This window comes from Anser cygnoides, chromosome 25 (genome assembly GCF_040182565.1).
Source record: "Anser cygnoides isolate HZ-2024a breed goose chromosome 25, Taihu_goose_T2T_genome, whole genome shotgun sequence".
Taxonomy (NCBI): domain Eukaryota; kingdom Metazoa; phylum Chordata; class Aves; order Anseriformes; family Anatidae; genus Anser; species Anser cygnoides.
The window spans coordinates 3,370,571-3,394,960 of NC_089897.1; the positions used below are offsets into that span (position 1 = coordinate 3,370,571).

General features: G+C 60.2%; 1 protein-coding gene across 10 annotated transcripts in view; it reads left to right on the plus strand.

Moving 5' to 3' along the window:
• Positions 1–464: 464 nt before the first annotated feature.
• FOXP4 (forkhead box P4) overlaps positions 465–24,390 on the plus strand; it is a 62,919-nt gene continuing 38,993 nt past the window's right edge. For 4 of the 10 annotated variants that reach the window (XM_066982879.1, XM_066982883.1, XM_066982884.1 and 1 more), the window contains exons 1-3: positions 486–585; positions 1,568–1,733; positions 21,263–21,458. In XM_066982879.1, the coding sequence (XP_066838980.1) occupies positions 21,279–21,458 (180 nt within the window). In that variant the 5' untranslated portion in view covers positions 486–585; positions 1,568–1,733; positions 21,263–21,278. Of the gene's footprint in view, positions 586–1,567; positions 1,734–6,369; positions 6,391–6,605; positions 6,758–21,262; positions 21,459–24,390 lie in introns of those variants that run through there. The other 6 variants (XM_066982886.1, XM_066982887.1, XM_066982888.1 and 3 more) reach the window with 4 other exon arrangements.

Below are 24,390 nucleotides of genomic sequence, written 5' to 3' on the forward strand. Positions count from 1 at the left end.
GGGGGGGGGCAGCAAGCCCCACTTGGGGGGGGGGGTTGCAAACCCACCGCATCCCTCACACCACGAACCAAGCGGGTGGGGGGGGGGGGGCACAGAACGGAGCCCCCCCCTTCCTCCCTCCCCGTCCTTCCTCCTCCTCCTCCTCGGACCACGGGGGGGGGCAGGCAGGGAAAGCGGCTGCACCTGCTTTAGAGGAACTATGGTAGGGCGGCCGGCTCCCGCCCCGCGCCGCCGCGCCCGCGCCGAGCCGAGCCGAGCCGAGCCGGGACGAGGCGGACCCCGGAGCCCAGCCCGGCCCCGCACGGCCCCGCACGGCCCCGCAGCCTCGGTTGGACGAGGGGGGGGGGGGGGGGGGCTCCCAAAAAGAGGGGGGGGGGGGGCGCCAGGGGGCGCCGGTGCCGGTTCCCCCCCCCTCCAGCAGCAGCCTCGTGCCATGCAGCGGCGGCCCTAGAGGCGCGCCCCGTCGAACTTTGGGGGGGGGGGGGGGGGAGGAAGGAGAAGGAGGAGGAGGAGGAGGAGGAGGAGGAGGAGGAAGGGGAGGAAGAGGAGGCGGCCGCATGCCCGCCGCGGCCCCCGCGCTACCAGGTGGGTGAGAGCGGAGCGGGCTTGGGGGGGTCCCGGTGCCCCCCCCCCCCCCCCACACACACACCGGGGAGCTTCGACAGGACCCCCCCCCCTTTCCCCCCTTTTTTCCCCTTTTCTCCCTTTTTCCCCTCTTTTCCCCTTTTTTTCGCCTTCCCCCCCCCTTATTCCCCCCTTATCGCCCCCTTTCCCCCCCCTTTTCCCCCCTTTTTCCTCTGTTCCCCCCCCCTTTTCCCCTCTTCCCCCCCCTTCCCCCCTCTTCCACCCCCCCCTTTTGCCCCTTTTCCCCCATTTTTTCCCCTTTTCCCCCCTTCCCCCCCCCCCCTCCGCGGAAGTTTGGTGCGGAGCCGGGACAAAGGCAGCGGGGGGGGGGGGGGAGGGCTGAATTGGGGGGGGGGGGGGATAATTAGGAAGGGGGATTAATGGGGGGGGGGGGGGATCCCGGGGGGGTCCCCATTGCCCCCCTCTCTCGGTGCAGCGCGGGGGGGGGGGGCTCGGGGGTCTCCGCCGCCCCCCCGAGGCGTTCCCCGGCCGGCAGCGGAGGAGGAAGAAGAGGAGGAGGAGGAGGAGGAGGAGGAGGAGGAAGGCGGCCCCCGGCAGCCCCCTCGGGGCGGGTTGCGGGGGGGATGGGGGGGGCACGGGGCGAGCCGGGCTGAGCCGTGCCGAGCCGAGCCGGGCTCCGGAGGTGCCGCTCCCCGGCGGGCCGGGGTCCCAGCACCGGGGGGGGGGGGGGGGACACGGGCACACAGGGCCCCCGCCATGCCGAGCCTCCGCCGCGCTCCCTTTGTTGGGGCTTCGCCTTTTTCCCCCTTCTTTCTTCCCCCGCTGGCAGTTCTGCTTTAACACCAGCTGCTCCTGGGGGCTCGGGGTGGGCTCTTTGTGTTTGGTTTTTTTTTTTTTTATTATTATTATTTTATTTTTTTATTATTATTTTTTTCCCCTTCCTCCCCCCACTTTTCTAACTCGCCCCCCCCCCCCCCCCCAGCCCCGCCGCTCCGCGCTCGCCTCGCTCGAGATAAATAAGTCGGGCGGCCCGAGCGGCCCCAAGTTTTGCAATTGCTGGGAGAAGCAGCCGCAGCCGTCCCCGTCAACCTGCAGCGAGACCGGCCGTCGCTCCGGCGCCCTGGGAAACCCTCTAGAAAACCCACAAGGTGAGGGAGAGGAGGAAAACCCACGGGCACCGCCAAAAGAAAAACCCAAAACCCACCCCGTTGCAGGGAGCCGGAGGAGCCGGGTTTGGCACCGGGGGGGGGCCACCGCCGCGCGCCCCGACCCGAATCCGCGCCCGGCCGCGAAGTTTGGGAGTCTTCGGTGCGCCTTTGTTCGGGAGGGCACGGGGGGTGGTTTGGCCTGGGGGGGTTCCTACGAGGTTTTGGGGGGGGCTCGGGGCTCCGGTGCGATGCCCGCTGCCCGCGGGAGGGCTCGGGGGGCCGCCTGCCGCTGGTGGTGACGGCAGCGATCCGAGCGCCTTGGCAAAGAGTTTTTCCGTACGGAGCCGTCGCCTTGTGGGGGGGTCGGAAATGGGTGGGAAAAAAAAAAAATAAAAAAATTAAAATCGGGTGGTGAAACCTCGGTGGGTCGCCGCGAGCCCCCCCGGGGCCGCCTCGGCTCAGCCTCGCTCGGCGCGGTCCCGGCTCCGCGGCGCGATGCTGCCCCGGCAAAGTTCGCTCGCTCCTATTCTTCCCCGAGCCCTCTCCCTCGTCCGTGTCCTGAACAAACGCGGCTCTGTCTCTTCTCTCCCGCTCCCCCTCGGAAAAAAGAAAGGCTCTCCACAAAGTGCTGCGCTAGCAGCAGATTGCTCCGAATATTTCTTTCGGTGGTAGGAAATCTGGTTCGAGTTGGCAGGCGCGTTCCGAAGGTGTGTATAGGGGAGAACAAGTGGAGTGTAATTGGGTTTGCTTTTGCCATTTGGGATTGATTCTTTTTTTTTTTTTTCTCCCCCCACCCCCCTCCACATTTAAAAAAAAAAAAAAAAAAGTGAAGAGCTGTCGCCTTCTCTTCCCCCCCTGCCCCCCGTGCACTTTCTAAATCAAATAAAAACCCGCGTGGGGGAGAGCAGGGATAATTCACGGCCGCCCGAAAGCTCAACTTCGCTCGGAGCGGCGAAGCGCACGCTTGGAAAAACTTGCCCTGGGATTTTGCTCCTCTTAATATGGTCCTAAAGGAATTTGGGTCCGGATTCCTCTCCAGGATCCCCCGGCGGGTTTAGGCAGCTCCACCGGCTCCGCTCGGCGGCCGCGGGATCCCGAGGTTGCCTCTTGCCACGGTCGGACCCAACTTAGCGTCGGGTTAAGCCCTGGCTTTTCCGCGAGCGTTGTAAAGCTGTGGGGCATACCATAAAAACGTTATTAGTTTCTGCATTAAAAAGCCTGGGTTGTTTTTTAACCCGAACCAGAAGGAGGATTTACTTTTTACAAATTTCTTCTTGTGTGTTAAAAAATTTACGCGGGCACCGCGTTGCGCTGGGAGCGGGCGTTCGGTGGGAAATCAGCACAACGTGGGGCTCGCGCGGGCGCCCTGCCCCTGCTCGCTGTGGGTTCGCGGGGACCTTGTTCCCCTTCATCCTCCCCGGCTTGTCGGTTAAACACGGCGAAGCCTCGGGCTCCTGTGAAACCCAGCTCTGAATTTATTTTTTTAATTCCCACCCCCCCCCCTTCGAGTCTTGTTTAAAATCCGACAAGCCCCCCGGGGTGGGTGGAAGGAGAAATCACCGGGTTCGTAAAATTTACCCCCTTTTTTTTCTTTGCTTTTTTTTTTTTTATATATATTATTTTTTTCCCCCCTTCAGGTTGCTCAAATCGAACTGCAAAGGGGAGGGGGTGGGATGCGTTGGGGGGGGGGGGGGGAGAAATCTGGCGAAAAGCAGGGAGGAAATTTTTCGTGTGCCGAGGCGGGGAGCTTTTGTCAGGGCTGCAGAGCCCTGGGGTGGCTCCGGCTCCTGCCTGGCGTCCGCCCTTTGTGGCATGGAGCTGGGGGCGAGGGGGGGACGGGACTTGGAGTAGTGCTGGGGATCATCCCGGCTCGGAGATGCTGTCTTTTTTTTTAATTTTATTTGAATTTATTAGTTGTTGTTGTTTTGTTGTTGTTGTTGGGGTTTCCCCCCCCCCCAGGGCCATTTGATGCTGAGCCCGAAGCAGGGGGCTGAGCATCGCTGGGAGAAGCAAACAGTGCTGTGACCTGGTGCAGAGCCCAAACTTGGGCTCGGTTTGGGGGGAAAACGTGGAAAATTCCCCCCCTCAGCCCCAGGAAGGTGCTGGAGGGTCCTGGGCCCCGGGGGGAGCCGTGGGTGCCCCCCGTGGGGAAGGGGCCGGGTGAGGAGGATGCGGTGGGAAGCGCCCGGGTGCCTTTTGGGGGCAGGTTTGCTGGGGGGGGGGGGCAGAAAGCTGAGAAAAGCGGTGGAGAAATGGGATGAAAAGGGCTGAAAAGTTGTGGTTTGGGGGCGGGGGGAAGCGAGGAGGGGGAGCTGAGGGTGTGCAGGGGGGGGGAAACATCAGCGGCCCCGCTCACCTCCCTGCCCTCCGAGGACGCGTCCCGGTCCCGCATCGGGCAGGGGAGAGCGGCCGGAGCGCGTGCGGGGAATGAGCGCACCCCGTAAAATCCAGCGCTGCCGAAATCCCCGCTGCGGGCCCGTGCCCCTTCTCCCTCCTAATAACCCGGCAGGAATGCGAGTGCACTCACTTGTGAAGTTGCTGCCCGGAGAGAGCCCGGCAGCTTTTCTTTTCTGCCGCTGCCGGAGAGGGGGATGCTTTGAGGCTGTTTGTGTCTCGCAGTGGGGCTGGGGAGGGGGGCGGCGAGGCTCCGGCTTTGAGTTGTGTTTTTTTTTTTTTCCTCTTGCTTATTTATTTATTTATTTATTTATTTATTTCTCTTCCCCCCCCCTCCCCGGCTCCTTCTAGGCCATCCCGCCGGGGGCAGAGGGGCCGGAGGTGCGGGGCCGGCTTCGCCTTTGTGGTGGCGAGGTGGGGGGCGAGCCCCGCGCGGGGACGCGTCCCATTCTTCTTCCCCAAGAAAGGCAGGACAACGCCGAGCCCCCCCCTCATTTCTTTCACTCCCCCCCCCCCATCCCCGTTTCATTTAAAAGGAACACCCGGTTCTACCTTTTGGCACCCCGTCTCCCACCGCAGAGCGGGCTTTGGCGGCCAGGAGGGTTCGGGAAATCCTCGTTGTTCGTGGCAGGGGCGCTTTTCCCCCCGTGGCCGTGGCGCTTTCGAAGCGCTCAGCCCCGGCCGCGGGTGGTGCGGGGGCTCCGGGGGACGCTCCCCGCTGCCCTCCCGACAGCTCCCAGCCCTCGGGGCCAGGGGGCGATTCCCCCCCCCCCCTCCTTCTGCTTGCCGCCGCGCCGCTGTCACCTGCCGTTTCTGGAAGTGGAAACGTGAAATTTCCTGCCCTGTCCGCTTTCATTTCCATCTCCTCCGGCGCGGCCGCTCGCCGGAGCGGGGCAGGAGGGCACCTTGCAGCCGGGGGCTCGGCTGTGCCCCCCCACCCCGGGAGGGAGCTGCTGGCATCTGCCCCTTGGAGGGGCGAGCGTGGTGATACCCAGAGAGGGAGGGGAAAAATTGGGGGAATAAAGCCCTAAATGCCCTTGGAAACCCATCCAGGCAGCTCAGGAGATGTAAAAACACGACAAGGTGCAGCTTCTGGGCACCCTGGTGCACCTGAGAGGAGTGCTGCCTGCCTCTGCCCTTCGGTGTCACCTCCCCTCGTTCTATTTTGATTTTTCCAGAGAGCAAAAAATAAACCCTCGCCCGCCGGGGCTTCCCTGGCCGGCAGCTCGGCCCCGCTGCCAGGCGGCACGGGGATGGCGTGGGAAGGGGCTCCCGGCTTTCGGGGGGGCACAAAACCATCCCCGCGCCCCGTGGGGCACCGCGTGCGGCGCGCTGGGACCTGCGGGTCGGGCTGGGGGTGGTCGGTGCTGGAAAAACTTCCCAATTTTTCTTCCACCGAGGGCATTTTGCAGTTGTGCGATGCGCAGCGGAGACGCCGCCGGAGAGGTTTCCTTTAAAACTTTTCCCTAGTCCGATTGAAAGCCCTTTTGGCAACCAAGTTTCCGCGCTGAGGCGCGATGCTCGCGACAAAAGCGCGCCGGCGAGCGCAGCGGCGGCAGGGCAGGGGGAGAATGGAGAGGCGAAATCCACCTTCCCTCGGAGGTCCGCAGCGAGATGCAGAGCCCGTCCCTCCGTCCGTCCGCGTTTTATTTCATAAAGATCCCGCTCCCCTGCCCGCAGAGATTAGATCTGGGGACGGAGCTGAAGGGAAGTCATTAAGGGATTACGATGCCTTGTGCCGGGAGCGCAGACGTGGGTACGGGGCCGGCCCTAACGGTACCTGGATACCGAAACAAATGAACCCTGCGAGCTCGAAGCACTTGGCACGGCCTGTCTCCATCCGCTTGTCTTTTTTTTTTTTTTCCACTTTTTTTTTTTTTAAAGGGAAAAAAAAAACCTAAAAGCCTGCGTTGGAGATGTGCTCGGAGTTGTTAGCTGGGTTGTTTGCTCAGTTGAAGCAAGCCGGTGTCGGCGCTCGCCGGCCCCAGGCGACGCTCGCTGCCTGGCTTTCATGCCCTGGCAAGTTGGCAAAAAAAAAAAAAAAAAAAAAGTCTTTTTGCTTCGTGCTCAAACGGAAATCCTTCTCCTGTGCCGCGGTTGTCGGGTCCGGATCAGCAGCAAAAGCACTTTCAGTTTTTTATTTTTTTTTTTTATATATCTGTATTTTTTTTTAGCGAAACAGGGAGAGGAGGGTGGCTGCGAAGGGGGGAGGAAATTTCTCCCGGTCCTGGCGGATCCTGCGTGCGTTTATCAGGAGCGAAAGGTGCAATAACGAAACTTTTTTTTTTTTTTTTCGGGTCGCGGGGTTTGGGGGGGGGGGATTGCTTTCCAAACCGCGGGCAGCTGTGAAAACACGCGCACACACAAAAAAAAAAAAAAATCCTTTTTAAGGTACTAGAGGGGGGAAGAAAATCCCGTCGGGGGCCCTGCTTCGGAGGCAGTTTGAAAGCTGTTTATTCTGCCTCATTGGCAAACCTCTTCCACGTGACCGTGTTTGGTCGGGAGCTGGCACGGGCCGATGGGGAAGCTGCCGGCCGGATCCGGGCGCCTGGGGCTGCTCCCGGCCGCGCCGCGGGCTCCGCGCTGCGAGCGGGGCGGCTGCGAGGGCTGCGCGCTCCGGGGGCGCTCGGGTACGTGGTGGGGACCCCGATTCCCCCCCCCCCCCCCCCCCCCCCCCCCCCTCCCCTATGGATGTTTTGGGGGGGGTGGGTTTGGAGGGGTGGGGGCCGGCTCGAGCCCCTCGCCGCGTGCCGCCGGCGGTGGTGGTGGCGGCACCGAGGAGGAGCCGTCGAGGGTTTCGACGTGCCGGGGCTGGATGCGCTCCAAAGGCTCGGGGATTTGGGGTGACGCCGGCCCCGGGCTGGGCGTTAGCTCGGGCACCGATGGTGCCGGTTAAACAAACAGAAGGAGAGGCCGCGCTCGGCACCGCTGCACGGGGGCCGCGGCAGGGATCGGCCGGGATGAGCGGCTCGCTGGCTGGCGGTGTCGAAACGGCTCGTTTCAACACACCTTTCCCGGGGCGCTCGCAGAACCGGGTTTGTCTGGTGGGATTTAACCGTGCTGGGGCGAACGGAGGGAGAAAACGACGGCGGCGTGAGCTCCCCGCTGCCATCCGGGGCAGCGTGCGCCTCGCCGAGCGTCGCGCCGCGGGTGTCGGAGCCCGGCTCCGTCCTGCCCTCCCTGCGTGAGCCTCGGCGGCTCGCTCGAGACCTCTGAGTTTATTCCGTGCGCCGGAGATCAGCGGTGAGTAGCTCTTTCTGCCTGCCTAACGTGAACGCGCGAGCTGGGGACTGCGCTGTGTGTAGTAGGATCTGGATGGGGACCACCTCGGAGAAGCTGTCACGGGCTGGATAAATGCCGCCTCCAGCCTCGGGAGCGTGCTGCAGCCAGGGCTTGTGCTCGGGAGCGAGGCATGCGCACGGGTCCCGTCCACCCGGGGATGTCTCCTCTTGGCGGTGGCGCACGTTCTGCCCGGGGCTGGCTCGCTGGTGGCTCGCAGCTGGGCTCGTGGCTCGCTTGGATGTGTGGTATCGCGTGCTGGGGTCGCCGGGTGGGTCGGCTGCTGTAGGATGGGGTTTCCAGCACGGATAACCCCGCTTTGGCCACGCTGGGGGGTCCTCGTGGCACGAGGATGAGGATGACTGTCCTCAGCCCAGCTTGGCAGAGCAGGGCCCGGGACGGGCAAGCTGCCCCCCCTCTGCATGGGCAGAAGGATGTGGGGCTCTCCGGGACGTGGGGTGGTCCCAAGGGTGTTGGAGCTGCCCCTGACTCTGGGCAAGGGGACGGCTTATGGCAAGAATTGCTAGCTGGAGCAGCTTCTTGGTGAGCATCGGCAGGTTTGGGCTCCCCCGGACCTGGCTTTGGGCAGGGGTTAGGGGCAGAGAACCCCTGCCATGGCCTGGCCCAGCCTGAGCATCCCTGGGCGGTGTCACGTCCCCTCCAGGTGCCACCTACTCTGTCCTGGTGGCCACCCTGCAGAGGCGCCGTCGTCATGGCTGGGCTGCTCCGGCCAGAGGAGCACACCCCGAGGTGTGGAAGCAGAGCAGGACGGCGATGCCTGGAACCAAACCCAAACCTTTAACCACCCGCATCCCATCTCGGGCATCTCCCCCTCCCACGGGAGCTCCGGGCTCCCGGCAGGGGCAGGAGGTGGCGGCGAGATGCTCGGCGCACCGGGGTGCTGTGCCGGTGGGCGGCCGTCCCCCAGAGTCCAAAGTCCCCAGCCGATCCCTCCTGGATGCGGCCAGACCTGAGGCTGGGAGGGAAATTCCCAAATGCAGCCGCATTCGGCTTATTAGAAACGGAAGGAGGAGAGAAAATAAAAGCGTGCGTGGGGACAAAGTCCCGTAACTTCTGTGGGAGGAAATGTGGATTGTGAAAATGTGCTGTCCCGGGCATAGCTGCAAACCCCACTTCTTTTGCCACCACGGATTTGGGTAGGGGTGAAGCCGCAGCTTTTATAAAACGATGCTTCCAGCTTTGCCCTTCTCCGATATTGTCTCCAAAGTATTTACGCCTTCTCCTTTGCTCCCCAGGCTGCTTTCCCTGCAGGGAAATCCCTTCCTGCCGGGAGCCATGCGACTTCTCTTCTGCACGGGGGCTCTGGGCTGGGTTTTGCTCGCTCCCGTGCCCGGATTTCGCCGCCGTGCCCCGCTCTCAGCCTCGTCCCCGGCGCGAGCGTTCGCGTGTAAATGAACCCCCTCAGAGGGCCAGGATTTCTCAGCTGGGAAGCAAAAAGGGGTGCTCAGCTCCTGCCCCGCTGGGAAATCTGGGCTGGGGGTTTGTGGCGGTGCTGGGCTTGGGTTCGCAGCGGGGGGAACGGGGCCAGGCCTCTCCTGTAGGCAGGTGCGAGGTGGGGATGGGGGGAAAAAGGAGAGAAATGGGCAACGGAGAGCAGACGGGCAGGCCGTGTGTCGGGCCGCATCCTGCACCAGGACAAGGCATTTTGGGGGTCAGCAGAGCCACCCCGGTTTCTGCAGGGTTTTGGAGGGCTGGGATGAAACCCGTGGAGCAGCCGGGCGATCGGGAAACGCTGCAAAGCTGCTGCTGCGGGGAGGGGAAGAGAAATAGGGAAGAAGTCCTAAAATCCCTTCGCGGGCGAGGTGTGTGTAAGCGTCCCGGAGCAGGGATTGCCGGCTGAGCTTCCCTCTCGTGGCGCGGCACGAGGTTTGCTTCGTTCCTCTTTTGCTGTGGCTGCAGGCGGAAGGTTTGTGCTGGCTTTAGCCCTGCCGAAATTCGGGTCTGAGTTCCTGCGTCTCGCTGCCATCGCCGGGGGATGCGGCAGGGACCCGGCGTTAACGGGACAGGTCCCGGGGCTGATCCCTGCCTGCCCTGGAGAATGCTCGGGGCTCTCCGGGTCCGGCCCCAAAGGTCACTCGCTCCCTGCTCAGCACGGCTCCGGTCGGGTTATTCTCGCTTCCTCTTTTAACCCAGGTTTTTATTTATACCTAGCGTGGCAGATTCCGCTTTTAGGCTCCGTTTCCAAATCCCTTGAAGTCTTTCCCTTGATGCTGGCGGGCTGTAGCCTGAACAAACGCCCTTGTCTGTGGGAAGAGGAGCCGCCGCTCCGAATCTGGGTCAAGCTCGGGGCTGTCGGAGCAGCCCCGTCCGGGATCAAACGCCGCATTGTTCCTCGCAGGTAGCACAAAGGTCCCGAGGTAGCGCCGTCCCCCCGCCGCCCCCCGGGTTACAGAACCTTTTAAAAGACTCTCTGCCGAAGGGGGCAGTCCGTTTAGAAATACAGCGAGGGAAAGCTGACGGGCCGAGGGGAACGTTTGGGGATCAGAGGGGGCTTTGGGGAAGGTCGGGGCCAGCTGGTCCATTATCTGCGACGATGCGCAAGGAGCCCCCGGCGCTGCTGAGCTCCCAGCCCTGCGCTCGAGAGCAGGTTTGGGACACACGGACAGACGGGTGCACGGCTTTTAAATTCTGTGCGGGATTACGGCTAGGGTTAGGAGCGTTGGTCCACGCGGGGCTGATAGCATGGTGGGCACCCGGGGGCTCGTCGCTGGTGGAGTTTTGGTGACCTGGATGGTGTCCACGCTGCGGCTCGGTGTCTTTCCCATCCCTTGTCCTGCTGTGGTTGTTTTGGGGCTGGGGAGAAATGGGGACGTGCCCTGCCCAGGGTGGCTGGTGACAAGGCCAGTGCTGCTCAGGAGCACTTGAGCGTGCCCACAGTAGCACGCTCGCAAGGGCTGTCCCGATCTGGGACGGCCACGCTGCTTTGGGGTGAAACCCGCCAGTTCCAGGGCGGGCGAGGAAAGGCACCGCCGGGGCTGTGTCCCCAACACACTGTGCCCAATGCCCCCGGAGCGAGGTGCTCCATCTCCACCTCTGGGGATGTGTTTTTGGGGCAGGCGAGGGCTGCCCCAGCTGCCTGCTTCACCAGGGACGTGATGGACCCTGCGGCAGCAGGGGCAGTGCCGGAGCTTCGCCTGCACCCAGCTTGGGGTGGGCACCGGTCCCACCGTGCCCCCTCTGCCCTGGCAGTGAATTATAAATTAATATCATAAAGAACAAGGATTATTTTTTTTTTGTAAAGAGGGGCAGAGTGGAGAAAACCCTGCACCGTTCCAGGTGTGCTCTGCAATGAGGACACATCTCACACCACCTCTCTCGCGCAGCGCCGTCCGTCCCATGCCACCAGGGATGCCCCCAGTGGCACTCGGCCACCGAAGCCTGGTCATTTCTGGCTGGAGCCTCGGCAGTGCCCAGTGTGCTGCTGCTTTGTGCCTTTGCACCCCGTGGCCGGATGAGTTTGGGGGTCTTATATTCTTAGGAGGAAGCATCACCCGCTGCCGGCGATGAGCAGGGATTTGGGGGCGCAGACCCCCTCTGGCACAGCTTTATTGCGCCTCTATCAGTCCCCGTAGTCCTTCCATAGCTCTGTCCCAGTTTATGTAGCGGGGGAGTGCTGCTGGGATTTGGGACAGTGCTGAGTCCCGATGCGTGCTTTAAGGGCTGAGCTCTTGGGTTCGCAGCGGGGTTCCGGAGCCCAGCGTGGTCTGGAGACGCCGGGGGTGGTGCTGCGGGACCAGCTCGCCTGCCCGGCCAGAGGGATGCTGGAAGCGCGGCGGTGCGACTCAATCCCTGCCAGGAAAAGAGGAGATGAGCTCCTGCTCCATCCCTGCACGTGGCGCCCCAGCGAGGGTGCTGGGGGGGCTCTCCCCGGCCCCACTCAGCTCAGGATCGAAGAGGATGCGGCGGCTGAACGCGGCTCATCCCGGGTCACCCACCAAGGACCGCGGCGCGTGGGGGACCCTGGCGCGGGGAGGTGCTTCCCCCGCTCGTGGGGATGCTCTGAGCCTCTGAACCCTCTTCTGCACACCCGAAACTTTCAGCACACCTTCCCTCCCTGCGCCGATGCCGTCCTGGGGTGCTGCTTCCCACGTTTTAAGGCAATTCCTGAACCTGCTCACGTTCCTCCAGCCGCGGCTCCCGGTGCTGCTGTCGGGAGCTGTGTTTGTCTTCGGGGTGTGCTGGAACCGGGCAGGAGGTGCTGAGCCCGTGCAGGGCAGCCGAGCCGTGCAGAAACAGAATCGGGAAGGGGTTCGAAACGGCCGAGCCCTGCTCCTGGGGTGCTGGCGGGACGGGGAGCCGGCCTCGGGTCATGCCTGCCTCTGATTCGGATGAAAAAAAAAGGACTTCAGACCGAGAGTTTGAAAATGCCCAAGGATAGTTCTCCCCCCCACCGCCTTTTTTCTTCTTTCTCCTCGTGAACAGCATAATTTCTGGATGAAAACCAGGCCTCTTCCTGAATAGAAATGGGACTTGCAGTGGAAAGCATCACTGTGCAGCGGGGAGTGCGTTAAGTAGAGCGTTTCTGGATGAATTTTTGCACAAACATGACCGAGTCTGGGAAAACTTGCAGCATCTGAGTTCTTCCCTCGCATTTAATAGGCACCGCGTTGTTTTTTTATTTCCACCCTCTGGATTATTTAAAGGCCAGAAGAGACTTTTAGCAACCTCCAGCCTGACTTCATGCAAACTCAGCTGGAAAATTTTGCTCGGGGCCGTGTGTCCCAGCACCGCATCCCTCGGGGCTGGCGGCGTCGGTACGCCCGCGCGCCCCCGGTGCTCCTTTTCCTGGTCCTGTTTGGCTCTCGCCTGCTTCCAGTTCATTTTCTCCCTTCTTGGCTGTGTCCTCGCCCTGCTCAGCCTCAAACTGGTTTTATTTTTTTATTTTATTCTTTATTTTCCCCATAAACACGCCGTTACCAGGAGCCTTCCTCCGCCCCGGTGCTGCCCTTCCAGTTCCCAAGGCTGCCGGGTGCCGCTCCCGCGCCGTGGGTGCCTTTCTCAACCCCAGACACATCAGGACACTTCCCTGCCCTCCTCTTCCTCATCTCGCCACGAGGCAGGCGTGGGACACGATGCTGTTAGTGGCTCTGTCCGAGAGGAAGAGCCCTCCTCTTCCTCAGCACCGGCTGGAGGCTGCGGTAGGTGGGTGCCTCGGCGGGGACACCCGCGGGCGCGGGTGGCGTTCAGGCTGTCGGCGCGCAACAGGGAGGGAAGGGATTGCAGCCCGTGGCGACTTGGGTGAGTGACATCTCGGGTTTGGGATGTGGTGGGTGCGTGGCACGTTGGGCGTGCATTGCGCGTGCCCCGGAGGCTGGCCTGGGGCTGTGCAGCGGGCAGGATGCGTGCGCCACGTCCGTGCCTCCCCGCCGCGTGCGCTCGTGTTGGCGACGAGCAAAAAGAGCCGCGTGCACCACGGTCAGGCAGAGCCTAAACCCCCAGCCTGGCTTTATTCTGCGAGATGCCGGCGTGTCCCCGTGGATGGAAACACCGGCGCGTGGCTGGTGGGTGCCGCACGGGGCCACGGGTGCCGCACGGGGCCGCGGGTGCGAGGCTGCGGGGCGCGCACGCGTGCACGGGCGGGCGTGCGCACGCACGTGGGTGCGCACGCTGCTCTCCTCCGGGGCTTGGGCTGCCAGCTCTTCCCCTGGAAGAGCAGCGATGGGAGGTGCTTTTAATTATTTTAATAGGATTTTGAGGAAGGAGCGCGCTTGGGCTGCGAATCTTAAAGGCTTCGTCCCGTGTGGAGGCGCGGAGCGGTTCTGACAGCGAGCTGTGCGTGTTGGGAAATCAGCCGGGTTCTCCTCCTGTGTGTTTTTTTTTTTTTTCCTGGGAGCTTGGAGTATTTTTTCTTCCCTGTGAATTTTTTTCTTCCCCACCCTATTCATTATCATTTTTGTTAATTAGATTGTGATGGGAATGGTCTCTATTCAAAGGAAAAAACCTCTGAGATGTGTTCTTACGAGTGTGCGTGTTTCGGGGCGGGGGGGAGCAAGGATGCTTGAAAGAAATCATTTTAAAAATAATTTCTTCATAAAGCTCTTTAAAAGAAAAACCCAGTTACCCTTCCCCCATCCGGCCCCCCCGCCCCCCCCCCCCCCCCCCCAATTAAACGATTTGAATTTTCACGTTAACCGCTTGGTGCTTCCTCGGCGCCTCAGATGATTAGAAAGGGATATTCATTTATGCCTTTTAAACGCCGCCCCGATTAAAATCAGAGAGATTTTTTCCTTCATCAAAATCTAACATCCTTGAAAAATTAATTTGATGCCTCTTGTTATCAATTAATTGAATCTCGTTGGGAGAGAGGCTCGTGCGGCGGGTGGTTGGAGCTGGCCCTTCTGTTCTTAGTTGCTTTCCCCCCTCTCTTCTCCCTTCTGCTGCTGCTTCCAAACACTGACATTATAAAACTCGGCCTTTTCTTATTATTTTTAACTCATCTCATAAAATAAAATAAATGAATAAAACTTGTTCTCTCTTCCCACCCTCCTCCCCATTCCCTTGAGTTCCTCGTCTATGAAAGACCCTTTTTTTCTCTCTTTCTCTCATCCCTCTCTCCTATAACTTAGGAGGCAGTGGGAGAGAAAGAAAAGTTAGTGCTTTAGCAATTTCTCGGCGTAGCAAAGCGGCCAGGGTCCGTCTTTCTTCCTTTCTTTAACTGGGGATATTGGATATTTCATTTGAATCTCCCTCTTTTCAATTAAAAGTGCGCGGCTCCTTCTCTTAAGCCCGCTCTATTCTCCTCCTCTGTCTCTGCAGCCGGAGAAGCGATTTTCCTTTCTTCAATATTTCAACTCTTCCCCCGAGACGGGCTGCCTGCGTTTTTTTAATAGACTTTTTCTCCCTCTATTAAACTTTTCCAATTTTCGTCCCTTTATTTTTTTTTTCCTTCCCACCTCTTTAAACAAAAAAAAAAAGGGGGGGGGGGAGGAAAAGTTATAAGATTTAAAGAACTGGGTCATTCAGGAAGTTATTTCAATAACTTAGGAAAAGAAATTAGGCATTAGCTTCAGCGTAACCCTCCTTGGAGGGAATCTACCTGGATGCTTTTAGGTACGGGCTCTTCCCTGGTGCCCCCTTTATGTCCCCTCGTGAATTTGGGGCTGGGGTTTTTAGGGAGTTGGATAACTCGAGCGAGTGCATCCACGCTTCTGTTTGATGGGATCGCGGACATGCCTGGCTTCTTCCGAGGACTAAATTCACGCTGGGCACTCGGTGCCCCTTGTGGGATGCTTTTGGGGGCGGTCGTATCCCCCTGCCCATGATTTGGGGGGTTTGGGGTGTTTTTTTCCTTGCCGTGGGCCCTGCAGGTGGGAGATGCCGTTGCCTCCATCCAGACCTGTCCCAGCTTTGGTGCTGGTTCCGCTCCCTGGGGATACCGAGGGTTTCGGAGGCTGCGCTGCCCAGCAGGGGCCTGGGCAGTGGCGCTGTGTGCTGCCCTGCCGCACGTTTTTCCTTTGAGTTCCCCTTTACATCGAGCGGAAGGGAATCAAGTGGCTATTTCTGGGATCTGCTTTATCCCGGCACCATTCTGGACCCTATTTCGGCACGGGCTCACCAGGGGCTCTCCAAGAGCTCGCGCTCTGCCCCAACGCTGCTGCTTTCGGGCTCCTCCATCCCTCTGGCCCCCAGCTCTCTCCGCCAGCTTCCACCTGCAGGGACGCGGCTGCTGGACCCGCCGGGATGCTGGGTGCAGGTGGTGGGCACCCATGGGTGGGTGCCGGCAGCTCCCTGGGCGCTGCCCCGCTCGGGCTCCCCCGGGACCCCCACGTGCGGCTCCCGAGCAGCGAGACTGGAGCCCCCGTGCGCCACGTCACTATTTAATTAGACGTCCCTGATTAACAAAACTTGGCGTTCGGCTTCCTCCTGCCCTCATCTTTCCTGGCTCCGAATCAATGGCTTTGATATGCTAATTAGGGAGTAATTTAATTTCAAAAGGCCGCAATTAACAAGGGTGTTGTGGACATGCTGTAGTTAAGCGGCGTAATCTAATTTGCATTAGTAACAAGCAGGGACTAATTAGAAGCTTAATTAGACACTTAGACGGCTCTTGTGTTTACTTTCTTAATGAGATGGAGTGGGGCTCTCTCTTTTTTTTTTTTTTTTTAATCTTTTCAAGAGCGCAGCGGAGGGAAGCGCAGGATGGAGCCGCGGCCCCGGCGCGTGCCCGGCCCCACCAGAGGGGTTTCGGCCGTCCCGGAGCTCGGCGGGGAGCAGCCGGGGCCGCTGCCCACCCTGGGTGCTGCCGTAGGTGGGAGCGGGCTGGGGTCCCGAGGAGAATCACCCATGGGGTTTGCAGCAGCCGGGACATCCTTGATGCTCGTGGAGCGTCCTCGGTGCTGCCGGAGCATCCTTGGTGCTGTTGGAGCATCCTCAGCGCTGCTGGAGCGAGGTCTGGAGAGAGAAGCTTGCTCGGAGGGAGATATTTTGGAGCTGAGCAGGAGCTGCACCATGTCCAGCGCTCTCCTAGGGACTTTTCTTGGTGGTGACGTTCAGCTTTCCAGATATACTGTGAGTAGGGCGAGCCAGCTTTTCGGGGAGGAGGCAATCCCCTCCCGGGTTGTTCTCGCTGGATTTCCAAGTAGCGGCAAATGCCTGCTGCTGCCTGATGGCCCTGGGGTGCTCGTGAACCCAGCTGGGGTGAGGGAGGCTTTGGGGTGGCCCCGGGGAGAGCTGCGGGCAGGCAGCTGCGCCCAGAGCTCGCGGTCCTGCCCAGGAAAGTTGCTGGGAGCAAGATGAAAGTGGGAGATGAAAGAGCCCAGAGGTGTGATCCCATTAAAGCGGTGCCTGGGCTTAGCCAATCCTTGGTTCCTTAAATCTCTTCTAATTTACAGTAATGCTTTAGATTCATTTTAGCTCCCCTAGACTTGTATTTTAATCCCCTTTCCACATTTCCATGTGTTTATGTGTTAATTAAAGGGTAAAAAGCCATTCTCCGAGCAATCCCGGCTGCTGCTTCTCCTCGCGGAGCCAAAGCCTTTTAAGATTAGCCAGCCACTTCCCCGAGCCTTGCTCGGTGCCGGATCCGGCCAGGCAAGTTGCTCAACTTCCCACGGCTCGGAGCAGATCCGCTGCCTGCGCCCCAGCCTCATGTGCGCGCGCCTGCTCCTAGCAGCACGGGGAGCATCCCGCCGCGGCGCGGGATTCCCAAAGGTCTCGGTTTATCCGGATTCCTGGAGGTCCTGGATCCACCCCCACTGCTGCCCAGCTTTTGAGGGATTTGCTTGATTCGTGCTGCCGGTGCCCGTGGGAGAGGTTGGCGGCGAGCTGCGGTGCCGTGGGGTGCCCCCGTCCTCGTCTCTGCAGCTTGGCGAGGATGGAGCTGGAAAAAAGGGTTGGGGAGATCAGTTTGGGGCTGGGGGGGTGGAGAGAGGGGCGGAAAAAAGTCTCCGGAGAAGCGTGGTTGGGGTTTGCTTGCAAGTGTCTGGTGTCATCGGCTTGTTCTGCGCTGGCACAACGCGGTCCCGCAGCGGGGCCATGCTGGGCACAGGGAGCATTTTCCCATTTCCAGCTGCTCCTGGGCGGCTGTTCCCAGCTGGGGTGCGCCTTGGTTTGCATCAGGAGAAACTGAGGCAAAGGACCAGCTGCGGGGGGAACGCGTGCAGTGCCTAGGCCTGATTCATCTCCATCGGATGCTCCGGAGGCGACTGCTTTTGGCCCTCTCTGTGCTCGTGTGTCCCCCCCTTTGCTGCGTGGCTCGGCTGCTGCCAGAAATACCGCGCCGTAACTTCCCTCGGCCCCGTGGGAATAATTCCTTGCCCACCTCTGCTCTTGCCCTGCTTCGGTTTGGGCTTTTAGAACCTATCGGGGGCTGTGCCCTTCGTTTCCCCGCCCGTGCCGGGCTCTGGTTTGGGGTGGCAGCAGCACGAGCACGGCCGCGCGCAGCCCGCGAAGGGCGGCGCAAAGTTACGGAGCCCCCGAGGACCTCTGTAATAAGGGTGTTTAAAAATAGGAGAAGCAGCTAAAATAGGTGTTCGGGCTTCTTAGGAGCTTGCGGCCTGGGATGTACCTGCTTTTGTGTGTCCCGGGGACTAAGCAGCGCTATTTGTGTTTGCATCCGTTGCGCTGAGTTGGGCGGAGGAGAAATCAGCATCACCGCGGCGGGTGGGTCGGGGTGCCCCAAAACTCCTCCGGGGCAGATGCCTCGTCCCTTATAAAGACCTGCGAGCCCCGTGCATGGGATCCCATGTCCTTCAGAGCAAGCCTTCGCCCCAAGCCAGCCTCCAGGTTCGTCCTCCCCTGTCCGCCGAGGGTCCCGAACGCTTCGTGTCGCGGCGCGCAGGCGCCCACGGGACGGCCACATGTGCACCCCATCCGACAGCAAACCCCCTGGTCTGTGCCTGCCCTCCCGGGGAAGCTGTGAGCATCCATCAGGCTGTTAACTGTGCTAATTAGAGAGTGCAGAGGTGTTAATTGGAAAGCCCTGGTATCCTGCCTGTTTTTGGGGGGGGGGGGTGGTCAATAAAACTGAATTGATGACTTGGCGTGGCGCGCGCGCTTTACAGGTTAGCGGCAAGTCAGGGGATGTCAAGGAAATGTTGCTGCTCGGATTAAGCAATTGTTAATTAAAAGGCGACCGTAATTAATATACCCTCGTCACCATATGGTACTGCTAAAGGCTGGGGGATTCTTTATTTGCAATTCCCCCTCCCTTTCTTTGTCCTGCGAAAGGTGCGCACTTAAGTAAAAGGGAAAAAAAAAAGGAAGAGTGCTCATTCAGTGAAATGGTTTTGAGGCTGCGATGGTAATTAGCGATCCATTTGCGCAGCTTCTGTTGCTCATTGCCATTAGAGGGGTCCCCTCCCCTCCCCTTTTAAGTAAAACCATCATTTTGTACTTTATCTGGCTGTCGGATCTGCCGGCGGGGACGATCTGGCCAGGGGCCATGCCTTCGTGCCTGGGGGAAGGTCTGATCCCGATTAGACCCTCTGGATCCCGGCGTGAGGGAGAATCCCTAAAATATTGGCTGTCTGGGGCAAACTAAAATAGATGAAAAGCCGGCGCTGTGATGCTGCACAGACCTCCGTCCGCGCGCGGGGACGCACATGTGCCGGAGCACTTACGGAGCCCAGCGCCTGCTCCTTCCTAATTCACGGCGGCACCGCAGCGCCGCAGCCCTTGGCTTCATTATATACATACATATTTTTTTTTTTTCCTTTAAGGTTTTGTAAAAGTTTTATGTGAATGGAAATATTTTCATTATTATTATTATTGCTTTCTTTTATGACTTCCCTCGCAGCGCTGGGAACCCAAACACACCAGCGTCCCGGTAGGGTTTGCGAGCGGGAAGGCGAGTTTACTAGACTTGGAAAGGGACCGGCGCTGGCTGCGGGATTCGCCCGGCTCTGCTGCATCTGCTGCAGCATCCTGGCCCTGCTGGGGGAAGGCGAAGCAAGCCCCCGGCTCCGGCTCCTCGATGGGAAGAGATTTCCTCCTAATTCCCAATAGTTAGGCTTCAATTTATGCCCCGAAGCCAGGAAAGTTTATATCCTTTCCAAAACTTTTTTCTTCTTTTTTTTTTTTTTTTTTTCCTTTTTTAATACTTCCTGTTGTAACTCTGGATATTCTTGTTCTCCATATAAAAGTCAAATCCCCCTTTTTTTTTTTTTTTTTTTGAATCCTGCTGAGTTTTTTGGCCGTGGTGATACCTTGTGACTCCTGGACAGGCCCTGTCGCCGCTTTGCTTTTTCCCTGCGGGGCTGCGCGCCTTCGGAGCTGGGGCTTTTCTGAAGGAAAGCGAGAAAAGTTACAAAACCAAAATCTGTTTTTTCTAAAGGCTCTTGAGGGGCGTTAAGGGGCCAGCGAGCAAACGTGGTTTTCAAGGGCAAAAGGTGTTTTCTTGCCTTCAAGGGCTCCCTTCCCTTCTGGGCGCCTGAGACCTTTGCTAACAGGGCTGAAAGCCCCGTGGGGCTGGGAGGGAGGAATTTGGGGCAATATCGGGGGAAACGGGGGCTCCGTCTCTTCCAGCTTTTTCGCTCCTAACTCAGCACCTGCAGGCGAGCATCCCTTCCTTCGCCCTGCCCTTCAGAGGCAGCTAAAACGCCGTAATCCCGTTAACCTTGAGCTCTCCCGGGGCTGCCGGTGCGTCCCCGTGCAACGTGCACACGCGCGTGCTTGCGGCGCGCGGGCTGCGGGAGGGAGCCAGCAGCTCCGCATGGGAATTAATGTCAGTCATATACCCTGCGGAAATGACTTTTGAAATGCATATAATCTCAAACATGCAAATGAGAAGCTTGCTTCACCCTGTTTAATATGAATGATCAGCTTCTGAATAGCTATTATTACACGCCACATTTCAGCAATTATGTTGTTCGCGGTTTGTCTTTCTGTCTTTTGGGGCGGGGTGGGGGAAGAAGGGGGGAAAAAGAGAAGAAAAAAGGGAGAAATGGTGTTCCTTCTCCCCGTCCCTCTTGCTTTATTTATTCCACTCCTGTTTCGAAGTCGCGGGCCGGCTCTGCGCGGTGGTGGTCGACGCCGTTTTGGTTCTGATGTGGGGAAAGAGGAGAGAAAAGTGGGGGTAAAACGGCGTCCTCTGCCCTTCTGCAGGGCAAAACGTGTGTCGGGAGGGAGGGAGAGACCCAGCACCCTGCCTCCCGTCTGCTCCGAGCTGCTCGGGGCTGGATGTGGCCCTGGGGAGCCGGGGGGTTAAATTCTGTGGGCTGGGGCTGGGGGTGCTCCCCATTCCCAAGTCCTGGGGCTTTTCCTTCCCTCTGGACCCGACACTCCCGCAGGTGGATCCCATCCCCAAGTCCTGCAGCGTCCCCGCACTGCTCCTGCGCAGAGCCCAGGGGGGACACGAGGATGCGCGCGGCTTTCACAGGAGGGGACCCTGCCGGGGTCCTGTGCTTTGCACAGGGGGACCCTGAGCTTTACAGCTAACGACTTACCCGCTAATTAAACCCAACCGAGGTCTCTCCGAAACCGCTCCCTGCAACTCCTCGGGAGTCCCTCCCCTAGCCGGGCTGCGCTCCTTTACAAAGCAGCTCCGCGGGATGCTCGGCGGCGAGCGCCCGGTGCTTGTGCAGCTGGCCGTGACGTGCCAGCACCACCAAATTCCTCAGCCTGCGGCTGCTCCAGCTCCTGCTGGTGCCCCCCCGGCTCCGTGCGGTGCTTCGGGTGCTCGTGCTGGGGAAACCGAGCCCTGGCCGGTCCCTGAGATGGCTGGAGTGGGGCGCAGCACCCTGATCCTCTGCCCTGCGTAACGGGACGGTGGTCAGGGATAAAAGCCCTGGATGCAGAAAAGTGGTGTGCCTTCCAAGAGCCTGTGCTTGGGGGAAACGAAGCTCGAGAGATGCAGATGCTGCTGCCAGGGGCTGGAGCAGGGAAGGAGGGTGCTGGGTGCCGGAGCTGAGATGCTCCGCGGGGGCTTCGTGGAGATCGTCGAGGTTTTCAGGGCGAAACACGCAGTGCCAGCTCCATGTGCTTGGTCTTCAGCTGCATCGAAACTCTGCAACTTTGCCGCCTTTGTCGTCTCCAAGCGAAACATTTCGTAATTTGTGGTTCTGTGAAAAATTCTCAGCTTCCAGGGTATCCGTCAGGCAGGGGAAAAGCCAAAAAGCACAGCGGTTCCCCAGGGGACGGGGTGTGCTGGCAGCACCTTGGGGACAGCTCGCGCCACTGCCCGCACCCACCCACCCTATGTTTGATTTTCCAAAAGCTTTTTTTTCTTTTTTCCCCCTTTTTTTTAAATTATTTTTATTTTTTTGGAGTGCAGTGACCTCAGCTAAAACTGGGCGTAGCCCGACCACGAAGCAGGCACTGGGTTTGGAAGTGGGGGTGCCGGCGGGGGGCTTGGCCTCTCTTCTCAGCCTCGACTTTTCTCCCTCCTCGCTCCTCAGGTCCTGCTAGCAAGTCATGATGGTTGAATCCGCCTCGGAGACGATACGCTCCACTCCCTCCGGCCAGAACGGGGTCAGCAGCCTCACCAACCAGCCCGATGGCGGCGGGGGCGGCGGGGGGAGAGAAGGAGCCGCCAGCGGGGAGGCCAACGGAGAGATGAGCCCGGTGGAGCTCCTGCACTTCCAGCAGCAGCAGGTAGGACGGATGCCCCGGCGTGCTATGGTGCCTCCATGAGCTGGTCCCACAGTATGGGAACGGTTCAGGGACCTCTGGGTCCACCTGGTCCCCACCCCCTGTGCCACCAGGGCCACCCCAAGCAGAGTGCCCAGCACCACGTCCAAGCAGCGTTTGAAGATCTCCAAGGAGAAGCCTCCACAACCTCTCTAGACCACCTATCGCAGGCTTCTCTGAGTATTTAGGGTTGGGGCAGTGCTAGTTTTCACCCTCCCCGTGTCCCCAGGGCTGGTTGCACCAGCCGTGGTCTCTCTGCGCCCATCCTTGTCGAGGGGTGCAGGTGCTGGAGGTGGGGTCCTGGCTGTCCCTGCTGCAGGTGGCTGCGTTTTGGGGTGGGGGGAGCAGCAGGTCCTGCCTGTCCTGGTGGGGTCAGCACACTCCAGCCCCCTTGGTGTGGTGCAGGAGGGCTTTGGGGACAAGATGAAGACCCGTTGATGGCAAAAGCAAGGGCAGGTTTTGATCTGAGCAGCATTCGCGCATCCGGGTGGGCGAGCAGAGGTGCTCCCCCAGTTTTTGGGGCTCATAGTGCATTAAGATGAAGAATTAACTTTGCATGTGTGGTTTAAAACACGAGTGACAGCCTAAAACACGAGTGACAGCCTAAAACACGAGTGACAGCCTAAAACACGCGTGACAGTTGTGTGCATGAGCTCTGTCCTTGCACACACACGTGTGCACCTCGAAGGAGCCCTCTTGGTGCGTGTCCCCCGGGGCACCCGGTGCTCTGCCCGCGTCCCTGCGCGCCCGCGGGGAAGGGGGCTGCGTGTGCGTGCCTGCAGGTTACCTTTCAAAACAAACTTGGGCGAAAACATAAATTTTCCTCCTCGGATACTAAATAAGGCAATGATCCCTGCCTCGTATGGAGATCGCCTCCCTGAGCCATAAATTCCAGCGTGAAAGCTGTAAAAAATTGCTGTGTCTGATACTTTAGTAGTGAGTGCTGTAAATCCATTACCTGAATAACAGCCGTTTCTCACGCAGTTAAGCCCCTGTTCCCCTGATCTGAAGGGTAATCATGCGTGTAATGCTTCTGCAAGTCACCCCTGCCGAACGCGCCGCCGCGCTCCCCTCCCCGCGCGGGGGACGGCCCCGAATTTCCCTTTGCTGGAGCCAGGAGGAATTGGGGACACTTGTTCCTATGTGGCCGAGGCAATGTGAGCGGGTGGCACGCTGGCAAAGCAGTGTAGGAAAGGGAAAAAGGGTTTTCTGTGGGGTGCTGGTGCTTTTGGCTTGTCCCCGTGGCTGCCCTGGTGCTGCGTCCCCAAATCCTTGTGGGTTTTCTCCCAGCTCAGCCCCCGGACCCTGCCCTGCCCAGCGCCTGGGCTTCGTTTTGTGTCTTCTCCTTGGGGCTCCCGCTGTAATTACCCTGGGAAAGTCGCTGGCACGTGGACTTATTAAGGGAGAGGGTTTGGTGAACTTCCAAACCCAAATGACATCCGCAATGACAGCACCTCGGGGCCGGGGGGGGGGGGGGGAGCATCCCGAGGACCATCAATCTTCATGCTCCAGGGCGCGGGGCTGAGCGGCAGCTGGGGTCAGGAATAAATGGCCCCGTACAGAGAGTTTTGCACAATTAGGTGCTTTATGGAGGCCTTACACCATCCGCGGGAGCATCCAGCATTCGCCCCCGGCGCTCCTGCACCCTTGGGTGCTCCTGTCTGACATCTCCCCCGGCCCGGCTCCCGAAACGTCTCCTCGTGCTGCTTTTCCTTAGTTAATTGTGTGAACGCTCCGGAGCTTTTTGGGGGCTGGGAGGGGCAGAAACCCACCCGAGTGCCCCCGCCTGAGCTCGGGGAGCCACCGGTGGCTTAAAGCTCAAGGGTTTGCTTGGATGGGGCGGTCCCCAAGGGGGGCTCGTGCTCTGCCCATGGGTTTTGGGGCCAGTTTTGTACCTCCTGGTGCAAGGAGGGGCGGCTTGGACCTTTGGTGCCTGAGGTCCATGGGCACCTGGCTCCCGTGGGTGGGTGCTGGACCCTTTGTGCGGTGCCACCACGTCTTCTACGGGTGGAAGAGCAAACCCCAGGGGTTTGGGATTAAAATAAGTCCCTGTGGAGGCTGCCTGGATGCGCGTGGGCAGGAGAGGAACTTTTTAGGAGGGGGATTTGCAAATCGTGGGGTGCTCGGGACCTTCTGGGGCTGTTTTGTGCCCTCCTGAAGCAGGCTGCCACGTGTGTCCGTCCCCCCATCCCAGCTCTCCGCTGTCCGTCTGTCCCCCCGGCAGCAATTCCAGCCCCCCCCCTTTACTCCCCAGCTCCTCGAGCGGCCGCGCGTCGCCCCCCCCCTCACACTCTCTCCCCCCAGCCTCGAGGGACTCGGCGTTGGGGTTAAATCCCTGGATTTCAATGGAGGGGGCCCCGGGCTGAAAAGCTTGAATAGGACGCAGGGCTCGCATTGTGCCGGGGCTGGCGGAGGGGAGAGGTCGGCCGGGGGCATGGGAGGGCTGCCCGGCCCCCCCGGCATCTCCCACCGCCGTTGCTGTGGGAACGGCCAGGAGACCTCCAGCGAGCCGACATCCCGCACCCGGCCTCCAAAGCGCCCGCCGCCCGGGCGCATTAATGGGTTTTGTAAGGTGGGGGCCGGCCCCGGCCTCCTCCCCGGTAATCCTCGCCGGGCAGGAAGCGGGGGGCACGGCACCGACCGGGCCCGGCTTCAGGATGGGGGTTTCGGGGGGGGATCACGGGTATATGGGGACCCCCGTTGGTGGGCGATGCGTGGGGCTGACGCATTGAGCCAAATCCCGACGGGTTGGGGCTTTTGGGGTGTGGGGGTGTCCCCAGATGGCTGCAAAAAACCCGGTGTCCCCCGCGCGTTCGTTGCACCTCGCTCGGCCGTCGCCGCCTGGATTTATTTGCGAGTGTTTGCTGCCCAAAGTGGGGGTGAGGGGGTGGGTTTG